This window comes from Choloepus didactylus, chromosome 14, assembly GCF_015220235.1.
Source record: "Choloepus didactylus isolate mChoDid1 chromosome 14, mChoDid1.pri, whole genome shotgun sequence".
NCBI lineage: Eukaryota > Metazoa > Chordata > Mammalia > Pilosa > Megalonychidae > Choloepus > Choloepus didactylus.
Genome location: NC_051320.1, coordinates 79,929,743 through 79,942,209, shown reverse-complemented (window position 1 = coordinate 79,942,209; position 12,467 = coordinate 79,929,743). Strand labels below are relative to the sequence as shown.

The 12,467-nt window shown below is 44.6% G+C and overlaps 1 protein-coding gene across 2 annotated transcripts in view; it reads right to left on the bottom strand.

The window, feature by feature from the left end:
* The window catches only part of FER1L6 (fer-1 like family member 6), a 156,113-nt gene that overhangs the window by 109,407 nt on the left and 34,239 nt on the right, over nucleotides 1-12,467 (bottom strand). For both annotated transcript variants that reach the window (XM_037803393.1, XM_037803394.1), the window contains exons 2-5: nucleotides 10,950-11,032; nucleotides 5,546-5,666; nucleotides 2,795-2,849; nucleotides 2,566-2,697 (exon numbers count right to left, since the gene is read on the bottom strand). In XM_037803393.1, coding sequence (XP_037659321.1) covers nucleotides 2,566-2,697; nucleotides 2,795-2,849; nucleotides 5,546-5,666; nucleotides 10,950-11,032 — 391 coding nt within the window. The remainder of the gene's footprint in view (nucleotides 1-2,565; nucleotides 2,698-2,794; nucleotides 2,850-5,545; nucleotides 5,667-10,949; nucleotides 11,033-12,467) is intronic.

Genomic DNA, 12,467 nt, shown 5'->3' with positions numbered 1-12,467 from the left:
TTCCCAAGACTGACCAGGGAGAAACTGAAAAGAACTTACAGACATGGAAGGTTACAAATATTGAGAAACTCCTTAAATTTTAGAGTTGAAGAAACTATCTAGACCAGTCCCTGTATTTTACAGATGAGAAGATGAAGACCAAAGAATTTAAAAAGCCGTGCCTAGGTTCGTCTAGCTAGTTATTGCTGGACTTGGGACCAAACATCTGTTCCCGTAAAGTTGCCACACAGGGGTTCAGGTAGTAGCTGTTACACCACCTCTCCTTTAAGTCCAGCTCTTCCCAAATGTGAGGCTGGAAGGCTTTTCCCCAGAAACTCCCTAGCAGGTTTCCCCTGGGTTCCCCTTGACCAGGACTGGGTTGCACATCTGTGCTCCAGCTACTCAAGAGGCCTCCTGCCCCTGTAGTTGGAGGTAGCCCCTGTCAGGAAGAAAGAATGGGAATGGTGTTTTGTTGTGGGTTGTGTATTCTGAGGGCTGATGGGGGCTAGTGTAAGAGGACTTGGGAAGCTGTCACCTGGATGTTTGTTTCATCTTTGAGCTGCACGGTGGAGGAATGATACAAGGCTAGGGCCGGGTTTAAAGATAATTGGAAGGGGAGATTCAGTCGCCACTAACAGCCTGCTTTCAAATGGCAAGACAGAAAAACCAAACTGTAGAAACTGAAAGATATCTACACTGCAATAAGAGATCTTCAAAACTGGTGGTCCTTAGATATCAAGGAAAGATTACACTATGTTCAGTGTCTTCTCTTTAAGAAAATAGAAAAATATGTATCACATTTTAGGAAATTTTTCATTATATATGTTCAAGCTTTTTAAGAGTTTGTATGTTCAAAATTTCTTTGATGACGAAAATTCACTTACTGTATGTGAAATTCTGCATTCTCTGATAAGGCAGAATGTATCAGATGTTACAGGTTCCTTTGGTCTGATAAATTTGTTCCAGTGTTTCATATTGATTGCTCTCTGCTGAGTTTCATGTGTTTCTATACATTGGCCTCACACAGGTTCCCTAGAGCTCTGGACATCCCCCACCCCCATTTTTTTAATGGGAAATAGTTCTTTAAAAGCCCCTCCTAACTGGTGCCTTCAAAATGTAATGGCCTTTGGGCATGATAGATCTAAAAGCCGTAACGAAGGTTTTTTAGTTCAACTTCTATGTTTTTACTTGCTTTCCTCCCGATTTCATTTGGGCCCAATTTAGTATCATTTAGATTCAGGACTTGTGTGCATAAATACTAATTATAGTAATTAACAAATCTGTAGGGCTTTCCAGTTTCAAAGCATTTACACACACGTTATCTCATTTGGTCCTTCTCGACGCTAAAAGATTTTTAGGGGTGGGAGAAGAGTAGGAGGGAAAAAACTGTCATCTTTTACTCTGGGTAAAAGGCTTCGAGGCAGGAGTGATAAAGAGGAAAGGAGTCAACAGTACAAATGGGATTTGGACATTTTCTGTTGATTTCATTATCCGTGCTCTCCCTGCCTTCCTTTCTAATTATCGCTCCCCATTAGGAAAATGATTAAGAGATATTGCATTGTTGGTAATCCACAGTGTCCAATGCCTATAGGGAGATAGCACTTTTGTGCACTGTTAGTTGGAGTATAATCTGTCACTTCTTTGGAGGGCAATTAATCAGAACTTTAAATGTGCATACCCTCTGCCCCAGTTATACCATACAATACTATTCTACATAGTTGCAAAAGACTGGAAAAATTTTAGTATCTATCAATGAGGGACTGACTGGGAAATTATGGTACATTATTCCAATGAAAGACTCTCCAGCGTTAGGGGAAAAATGAGATTGAACAGTATGTTCTGGTAAGAATTGATCTCCAAAATACATTGTTCTGTGAAAAGAGCCAAGTGCAGAACAATGTGTATAAAATGCTACCATTTTTTATTTGTATTCTCTGGAAGGATACACAACCACCAGGGAAGGCGAGAAAGGATTAGGGAACCAGAGCTAGGAGGGAGACAGAGTTTTCATTATGTGGCCCTTTATACACATGGTATCTTTTACTGTTTGTGTTTGCTTTTACCATGCAATATTATTTTCATTAAAGAGAGTTCAGTGTGATTAATATTTGGAAGCTTTGTGTCTCTCTTTGATGTTTTTCTTTCTAATTGCTACAAAGTTTAGAAAAAATACTAATGTTTTATTTTCCAACCCAGTCTCCCAATTTCAAAATTCATAATTAACTTTCCGATGTTTCTGCCACAAAGAAGAATGTGTGTCTTAAATCTAACCATTTTTTTAAGATAGGACCCAAATTCATAAAGGATGAAGATGGGCTTACGAGAAATCAGATAATGGAACTACTGGGGTTTTGTAAAAAAAAATTAAAATCAGGAGGAATTCCTTGCCTCGCCTTTCCGTTATCTTTCAGTTAAACTTTACGGGGCTGTGTTTGTAAGGAGGCTCAGAGAGAGTGCTATAGGATCAGATGGGCGATTGGGAAGCAGTGGTAAGGGGAGCAGTTTTTCTATTTGGCTGAAGAGAACTGGAGAATGACAGTGAATAGGGTGTTGCCGTGGAGGATGTTGGTGATCCCCGTGACTTACTTCATTGTAAAACGGGCTGTTGGTTCCTTCCTTCACTGTGCTTTGCTTCTTCTCATCCCCGATCTCAATGACCACGACTGGGTCAATGTTCTCGCCCACCAGCTGGCGGGCCTCGGTGATGTTGATGGCAATCTGCAACACAAATCAGAGAGGATGCCATCCTGAAAGCCACACCCATTCACACAAGAAGCACTGGGGGAGGCTGGGGCAGGCAGAGTCGATTACTTACTTGATAATTTTGGGATTTGACCTCCCCATCAAGGATCTTAGTCACCAGTTTTGATCTATTAGAAGAAAGTTTAACATATTTGTTTCATCAAATACGATCATACTTTAGATCCCAATTAGCCTTGATAATATTTTCCCAAATATCTCTAAGTGCTGGCATTTATATCATATCATGTGTTCTGTCTGCACTTCTGGAGGAGCCAAGTATAAATGGACAAGCGACTGGACCTCTCAATGCCTCAGTTTCCCCATCCTAAAAAATGGAGTTAATGTGTGGCACCAACCACATTAGAGGATGCTAGAATCAAATGCATGCAATGCATGTGAAGGTTTGACTCAAGAATAAATTATAGCTCTTAGTATGAATATGATTATCAGTAACACTTATTTTTTATTTTACAGGAGGATATACTGTGATGGCTCAGCAATTCCGCGGCAGAACTGGGTCTAAATAAGGATCCCCCAATCTCCTGTCTGATCCTACTACAAGACCACTTTGCCATTTCTAGTGGGTATGACAATTCTGAGTTTCACGATTGCTTTTGAAAGAATTGGCAAAGGAGAAAATTGGAAGGAGCATTTAAGATGCCATCTCCAGGGGATTTCATTTATCTGGACTGTCACAGGTCATCGAAACCAGATGTGCAACACCTGGGCAGTTAGAAATTGGATAATAGTGTAAAGAGATGAAGAATCCCCGTTGTCAGAGATGCAGCAATGTTGGGAAATGAACTGAGCTTGAGTTCCTGCTGAATTTTGTTCTCTGGGCTTCTAACAATGCTGTCTGGCATTTGACTTCATTCTATTTCTGCTGATTATAATCGAGTCCAGCAGAGAATAGAGTAAAGTGGTAAAAAAAAATCTCAAGATCTTTGGAGTCAGACTGTTCTGTGTTAGAATATTTGCTCTGCCAAGTCATATGACTTTGGGAAGTTTCTTTAGCCTTATTTTCCTCATCTGAAATTGGAATTAATTTCTAATATAGAGTTGGTCTAAGGATTAAAAGAGATACTGCATGTAGGAGAGGGTAGATATCATTTAATATGTTCATCAGTAAAATCAGTAAAATTCATATTGTTCATTTGCTATGTTAAAATCCTGTGCTAGTATCAGTTAGTACAAAAACAATGGTGGATAGACATGGTCTTGGCCCTTGCAGAGCTAATAATCTATCCAGGGGAGAGAGGACCAAGGTATATAAAGAGAGAAAGAGTGTGTAGGTATAAAACATGCCATAGGAAAAAGATGTGCTAGGAATTCAGAGGAGAGAGAATACCTGAGGGCTGGGGTAAACAACAAAGACTTCACTGCAAAGGTTGGATCTGAGTGGAGCGTTGGTGGGTGGATAGAATTTCTATTGATGGAGAATGTACTACGAGTATTCCTGACTTCTCTTTCTCCTGCCTTCCTCCATTTGAGGCTGTTATCGTTGTGAAGTAAATGGCAAGGGATGCATTGAAGGATATTAAAAAATAATTTAAATCCTCCTTCTGGGGCCAGAGGCGTGGTTACCAAGGCACAGCGCAGGAAGAACCGTGGTATGTGCATGAGTTTCATGTCTTCTTTCAAATATCACCCTCTGGGCTGCAGCCTTGCAGGACTTCTACCTATCTTCCACTCCCCCTCTGCCCCATACATACATACATTGCCAGCCTGTCACAGCCCAGTAACAACAGCTCAGGACCAGCCACATAAGAAAGCATTAATTTGCTTTATTAGTAACAACTCTAGGTGGGAAAAGGAGGGAAGGGCATGATGGATCATCATGGGTAAAACATTGACATAAACAAACATGGTAGACTGATAGCAGTGATAACCCCAATTAGTGGCTGCTCTGTATGCATGATCTATGCACTGTTAACCTTGTAGTCGCCTTCCACTCTGACAGGGACTGGCCTTATGACATCTGTCAGCCAATAGAATGCCACAGGAATGACTTTTGCTGGTTCCAAGACTAGACCTACAGAGGCCCTGTGTATTCCACTCTCCCTCTTGGAACCCTGCCTTCACCTCCATTGGAACAAACTTGGGCCAACATGCTGGAGGATCTGAGACCATGTGGAAGGGAGCCTGAAGCAATCCTGGATCAGCCTACAACCAGTCGACCCCAAAATAAAATCAGCAGAGCTGCCAATCTGACTCATAGCTGATGAAAGACACATGAATGATGAATCTGCAACTAGCCAAGAGCCACAAAATTATCAAACTGGTCTGTAGATTCGTGAGCAATAATAAATGCTTATTCTATTAAGTCCTTTCATTTTGGGATGAATCGTTACACATCAATAGCTAACCGATAGAGCAAATCTCATGCAGAGGGCCAGTTTGTTTGGATATCTTATTGAGTAGTAGAAGAACCACCTTCTCATCTGGGACAAACACAAATCTATAGCCATTAGCAGCTTGCTAAAACTTTTTAAAGAGTCAGTAAGGGGAAGCTCCCGAATTTTTCTTCTGCTGCTGCTGTCAATCCTGAACTATAAGGGACATGAGGACCTTAACTCAAGGTATTTAAGACCAGAAGCTGATAGAGATTGGACCCAGCCTGCTGAAGGTTGGCCAGTTCCAAGAGGCCAGCTTTGCCATAGAGAAAACTGAGCCGACGCAGAACTCCAACTTCCTGCCTTTGACCTTCGGCTCCTAGAGGACAGTGACTAGGTCTTATTCTCCTCTGTTCTCCCAGTGCCTGCAGGGGCCCTGCACCCAGGATGCTCAGTGAATGTTTGTTGACTGCCTGCATCCAACACTGTACCTTCTCTTCAGAGGAGCTGAGGGCACAGGAGTGGTAGAAGCATCATCAGAAACCAAATTGCCTCCCGGTCCTTCATGGTGGGAAGACCCCTCCTGTGGGGCTTCTGCTTCTTCTTGTCCTTCTAGAGAAGCAAACAAATGAAGGAAATCCTGTTAAATATGAAACACGGTGAGTCCCTACACTGCCAGCACCATAAAAGGCACAGCACAGAAAAGTGTAAACCTTAATATCTTATTGAGAGAAAAGCCAGATACATACTTTAATTTAATAAAAATAATAATCATATATCTGTTTTCAAAATAAGAGATAGTGCAGATTTATATGCATGGTATTGTGGAAAGAAAATTTGATTATGAATTTAAGGACAGGCTTTCAAGTCATGACCCTGCAACTTACTAGAACTGGAACTTTAAACAAGTAAGTTACTCTCTGAGCCTCATCAGCAAAATCTAATGTGCATAGGAATTGCTGGGAGATCCTGTTAAAATGCAGATTCTAATTCATCAGGTCTGGGATGGGGTCCCAGATTCTTATTTCTAACAACAAGCTCCCAGATGATGCTATTTCTAATGGTCTGAGGACCTCTTTTGAGTAGCAAGGGCTTAGAAAACTTAAATGAATGGATAGTAAACATATTCTTTGCCACCACCATCACTCCTCTCCCTCTTCTGCCAGGGAATCTGATTGAATGGATCTTGGATGTTGCCCGGATATCAAGATATTTTGAATTCCCACAGGTGATTCTGATGTGCAGCAAAGCTTAAGGGTCGTTCCCCACCATGTTTCTGGCAAAAACTAAACAGTGGATGCAACTTTCTAATACACTAAGAGACTTCCACAGGGTAGTTCAATGAAGTGAATCCAAAAAAATTGGGGTTCAAATCCCAGCTCTGCCACTTTCTAGCTCTGCAATTAGGGGCAAGTTACTTAATTTCTCTCAGCCCTGTTTTCTTCATCTATAAAACAAGGCCAATGTTATCCACCCCACAGAGTTGTTATGAAAATTAAATGAAACAAAATCTCTAAAGACCCCTGCACAGTGCCTGCCAAGCACGTGGGGTGGGTGGGGGTGGGATGGGGGAGGGGGAAGAGGGCTCAATGCCAATTCCCTGGCATTGTTTTCCTCACCTATAAAATGAAAGAACTGGATGATAAAAGTAGTTTTCAATTTTTTTTAAAGCAACAGCGCCCTCTTACAAATGTAATGTCATACCGAGCCTCAATATGTGACACAGGTCTATTTATAGCAAGCCTGCTTGTCATGGGCTGGGACAGGCAGCAGGAGTCTCCCGCGGGGCCCAATGCCAGCTTCTTCAGGCACCTCAGAGGCCCTTTCTCAGAACCCCGGGGCTCCATGGACTCACCTCGTAAACCCATTGATTTAATAATCCCTAAGGTACCTCCCAGCTGTGGTTCTCTGATTTTACTTAGAGAACCATGCAAAACTGTACCCAATCATAAGGCAGGTTAACACAGCTCCTCGTGTCCCAGGAGCTCACAAAAATGAGGACAGGATGAACTCAACTCCGTTTTTACAATTTGCTCATTCAGGAAACAAAAGACAAAAGCTCCGCACTACAGAGGCACAGAAGGAACACCAGCACCCTAGCTGCGCTCCATGAAGCAGCAAGACAAAGTGAAGCCTTTCTCCTGTACTTGATACGAGGGCTCAAGGACAAGCGTTATTAGCTATCTCTAGATGCCAAAGGCTGTGCTCGGTTGGATGCGAAGGACAGAGGGGTGAACAGAACACGGACCCCTCCCTCTAGGGGAGGGTGAGACAGAGCCGGAGTCAGAAAGGCAGCCAGCTACAGCCTCTTTGATAGCATTCATTCATTCATTCATTCATTCTTCAAATGCCTTCTGTGTTCTCTCCAATCCACTCACCACACAGCATCCAGGGTGACCTTTTTAAAAATGCAAACTGGAGCATATCCCTTCTCTCTTAAAACCCTTCAATAGATTTTAAATGGAGGTCATTCTGGAGGTTACACTTATGCATTATATACATATCCTTTTTAGTTTTTAGTGTACTAGAATAGCTAGAAGGAAATACCTGAAACTGTTGAAGTGCAATACAGCAGTCTGGATTCTTGAAGATGAATATATAACTAAATAGCTTATATGGTGTGAAATGTGATTGTGAAAACCTTCTGGTTCACACTCCCTTTATCCAGTATATGGATAGATCAGTAGAAAAATGGGGATAAAAAGTAAATGAATAATAGGGGTCTAGGAGGGGCAAGGAATATTTGGGGTGTTCTTTTTCACTTTTATTTTTATTTTTATTCTTTTTTTTGGAGTAATGAAAATGTTCAAAAATTGATTGTGGGGATGAATGCACAACTATTTGATGATACTGTGAACAATTGATTGTACACTTTGGATGTAGGTTATGTGAATACATCTCAATAAAATTGCATTAAAAAGAAAAGCCTTCAATAACTGTCCGACATGCTTGGAATAAATCTGAAGTCCACACAGGACTCCAGTGCCCTGCCCCAGGCCCCCGTCTCTCTCCCCGACCCTCCTCACTCTGCCCCACAGGGCTCCCTCCATTCCTGCTGATGGACAAGCACCCTCCTGCCTGGAATTTTGCTTCACAGGCATCCCTTTGCCCGAGATGCCCTCCCCCTGCCCAGCCCCTGCTTGGCTCTATCTCCTGCTTTAAGTTTTAGCTTAAATGGAACCTCCTCAGAGAACCCCTATCAGACTCCACTAAAAGAAACCCCCAACAGCCTCCATTTCAGCAGGTGATTTTCTCTGCAGCACCTTTCTCAGCTTGTAAGTGCATGTTTGGAAATCACCCCAGTCAGGGCCCCAGAGATAACAGAAGGCACATTCACAACAGGGTGATTTGAAGAGGGTTCATTTTCACAAAGGTGTGGGTGTAGGAAAACCTCAACAGACAGCGCAGTTATCTAGGGCTAGCAATAGTCAAGCTGTTACCACTCTTGGACCCCCCCCAAAATGAGGAGAGCAGTTACCAGAACCCGGAAGTCGTGTGGCGTTGGCCTCCCCACTAGGACCTGCAGCTTCCCGTTGAGGAGCACAAGCACCCAGAGCCTGACCTCACTCTGCTCCTCCCAGCAGGTGGCCGCCCGCCAGGGCACCCCAGGACACCAGAGGGCAAGGAGCCTGGGCCGCGCCGTCCCCACAGGTCAGCCTCCCCGGCCAGAACGTGGAGAAGGGTGGAGACTAGATCAGGAGGGGCGGACGGGAGAGTCCTGCCAGAGCTGTCTTCCCTCTAGATGATCCAATATCTGCCTGTATATTCCCAGAACCTAGTACAGGGCCCAACACTTAACAAACAATTCACCAGTATTTGTTGAGTAAATGAATAAACGGGTGACTGAATGATCATGGGATGCGCCCAGTAACTATTTGTTGGGTAAATAATAAATGGATGAATTGAGGGTAGTTGGAAGTTTAAGAAATTAAGACATAGCAATCATGACTCAAAATACACAGATAAATGAGCCAGACAGAGACTCTGAGACTCTTCAGATACTCCACCCAGAAAAGCCCTAACCTCTTAGGCCAGACCAAGAAGGAAAAAGTGAAGTGTTTTCTGTTCTATTGATTTCGTCCTGTCGCTCTCCAAGACGGCCCACCCCTGGCCAGCTGGGTGGGTGCTATTTATATTCTAGGAGGGGCCTGTTTTCTCCTTGCCCTGTTTGCTTTGTGGGCTGAAGACTCAAATTAGAATGAGCCACAAGAGCCAGCCCCTCTGAAGAAGACTGTGGTTGACAGGTTGTCCTAAATCTCCACCAGCTCATTCTCTACTCCTTAACTAGAGGCAGCCCAGTGGGTGGGTGGGGGCAGCCAGTCAAGGCTCTGGGGTAAGACCAACATGGGCTCAGGAGCCAGGTTCTCCACTTATTAGCTGTGTGGCTTTGAGCAAGTCGCTCACCCTCTCTGAACCTCTGTTGTAAAATGGGGGCAATAGAATCTACATTTCAGAGTTGCAAATGATATACAGTATATCAAGTAGAAAGCAGCAGGGACTTATTCAATAGGGCATAAGTATTATTTTCCATACGGTCTTTAAGGAAAGGGACTGTGCCTTACTCAACCCAGCATCCCACTGTGCCAGAATTTCAAAGACACAAGGAAGGACCCCAAAGACTTTTCCACCCACTCCCTAATTTTTGGCTGAACAGACCACTCTCCTGTATAGCTTTAAGCCTTGTCCACACTAAAATGGTAATGCCCCTCCCTTCCCATTCTTAATCGTTATTAGTTATCAGCATCTTAGTATGCATGAGTTTCTAAAGTTTTCTACTGTAAGAATAGATTTCACCTGAGGGCAAGGTGTGGCATTAGGACACCCACAGAGGAGGGCAGTGAAGGAGGCTTCCCCAAGCAAATGGGGGGTAGAAATAAAGCAGACCCCTTCACCATTTCGGTTTCAGTGAACAGTCCAGAAAGCCAACCCTGAACTGGTTGTAGTCAGGGCCAACCAGCAGGAGAAGTCTCCAGGGTCCCACCCCTAGACTTGCCCACTTAAGAACACCTGATCCTTTTGAGTCAATACACACCAAGTGTCGGCCCGATGCCCAGCCTGGCCTGCCCTGCATGGTCCCGCTGCCACCCGGGGGCCTCTGTCATTTGGAGGAGGAAGTCATCCGTTCTCAGGATGGCGTGTCAGGCAGCCTGGATTTACATTCCGACTCTACTGCCTCCTGGCTCTGTGCCTCCCACTCAGGGCCGGCTTCACGGGTGCTTGCCTTGTGCAGTTGCACAGGTCGCGCACTCAGAAGGGCTCCTTGCTTGGTTTCACACTCTGCTGTCCCCATCTTGAAATTCTTAATAATTTTTGAATAAGAGACCCCACGTTTTCATTCTGTACTGGCCCCTTTGACTTATGCACCTGTTCTTTCCACATTTTATTTAATCTCTCTGTGCCCCAGAAACCTCATTGGAAAAAACTGAGATGATAATACCAACCCGGGAAGCCTGTGGAGAGAGTCAGGTGAGGTAACATCCATACAGCATCAAGTGGTAGCTGCTATCCTCATTTTTGTTTTCAAGGTGTCACTTATCTTCCTCACCCCGCTGTGTGTGGTCAGTGCAGCAGCCCAAGTCATGCCCATTTGATAGAGGGGGCAATTGAGACTCAGAGCCTCAGAGAAAATCAGAGCCAAAACTGGAGCTTGCCTCCCATCACTGCTTCCTCATTGGCCCCTTCCACTGCCTGGCAGGCCCTACCCCACCCCAGTTTGGCCCCGATGACCAGGAGCCCTTGGGTGGTTGGCTTCGGGCCCCACCTGTCCAGCATCTGAGGACCCTGCAGGCAGCACATTTCCTGCCTCACTCCCTCTCGGGTAAGGAGGGTCCGCTCTGCTGAGGGTGGACCCACTTCCTCAGGCCCAGGGTAGAGGCGGCTCCCAGGAAAGCTCACCTTGCGCAGCCTTGTTGGCTAGGATTAACCCCTTCTCTGCTTTCTTCTTCTTCTTCTTCAGCTTCAACCCAAACATCCCCTTTCTGAAAGAAAAAAGAAAAACCAAACAGAGTGATGGTGACTCTTCAGCCACAGCAGGAGAAAGTAAGCTCTTACAAATGCAGCCTCCCCATCCACCCAGGACGGGGGTCAAAAGACAAGTGCTAGAAGATCTGGCAAGCTCTCCAGACAGCTCAACTTTTGTGGAAACCAGGAAAACCCAACTTGAACAGAAGCCATGAGGTCCTCGTGGAACCACCCTTAAATGAGGTGTGACATGAATCCTAGCGACAGTAGCTTTGACCTTTCTCTTCAGGCCCCTGTGCCAGGCACTGTGCCAGCACACAACAGGAGTGACATCAATTAATCATCCCAGCACCCCTTTCATGCCCATCTTACAGATGACAAACCAAGGCCCAGAGGGAGTAGGTAACGTTTCTAAGGTCACACAGCTCCTGGGAAGCAGAGCAATTGCAGGGACCCAGGGCTGTCTGATCTCAGAGCCCAGGATGCAACCAGTGGGCAGTCTTGGGTCTACCAGTTCCCCTAAGCAGAGGGCAAGACCTCATCAGAACCATTTCCAAGGTCAGGAAGCCCTGGGACTTAAGGTTGTGTGCAAGCACACAGCTCAGCTGATGCATGGTATGCACTCAAATGTCAACTATTAATATTGCTCTCAGCATTGGCCATGAGTAGGAAGCCACTCTGAGCCTCCCTCTCATCACAGACAAAGGCCCCCATCTGCTATCTCTAACTGATGCTCCAGCATTCCCCAGCACTCTGCCAGCCTCCTGAGGAAGCCCCTTTCTGGAGTGGAGGGGCAGAAGATTCTGCATGGAAGGATAGATGGACGTGGTTCAAAGGCCCAGTTGAGGAATCAGAGTCAGGTAAGGAAGTGTGTTTTTGGAGAAGGGAAGAGGGAGCAACAAAGACTTGAAGCCTTTTCAGTGAACAGCAGCAGAACTGAAGGTTTCTATTTTGCTTTATATTTAGGCCTTATGAGGTGGTGGAGTGCAGTGGATAAGACCAGGCACTCTGCTGGACCAAGTTACTTAACCTCTTTAAACCTCAGCATCCTCATCTGTAAAATGAGAATAATACCATACACTTGCTGGAAAGATAAATTGAGATGATATATGCAAAGTATTCAGCATGGTACCTGGCACATAGTAATTGCTCAATAAATGTTAGTCATTCTTGTTATTATTCTAATAGATAGGACTAGGATCATTGGGCGGAAGCTACTGGGAGACAGATGTCCACTCAATTCATTCACTCATTTATTTACTTATTTGTTTATTTATTCTGCTTATGTCCTGCCTTGATCCAAATGAGGAATTGAGGGGCCTCCTTATACGATGCTGTGTGAGCAGTGGTATGGGCTATGTTGGGAGGTGATGAGTTCCCTGTTCCTGGAGGTGTGCAAGCAGAGGCCCAAAGACCACTATTAAAGGATGCTGTAGAGTTGAAAAGCATGGG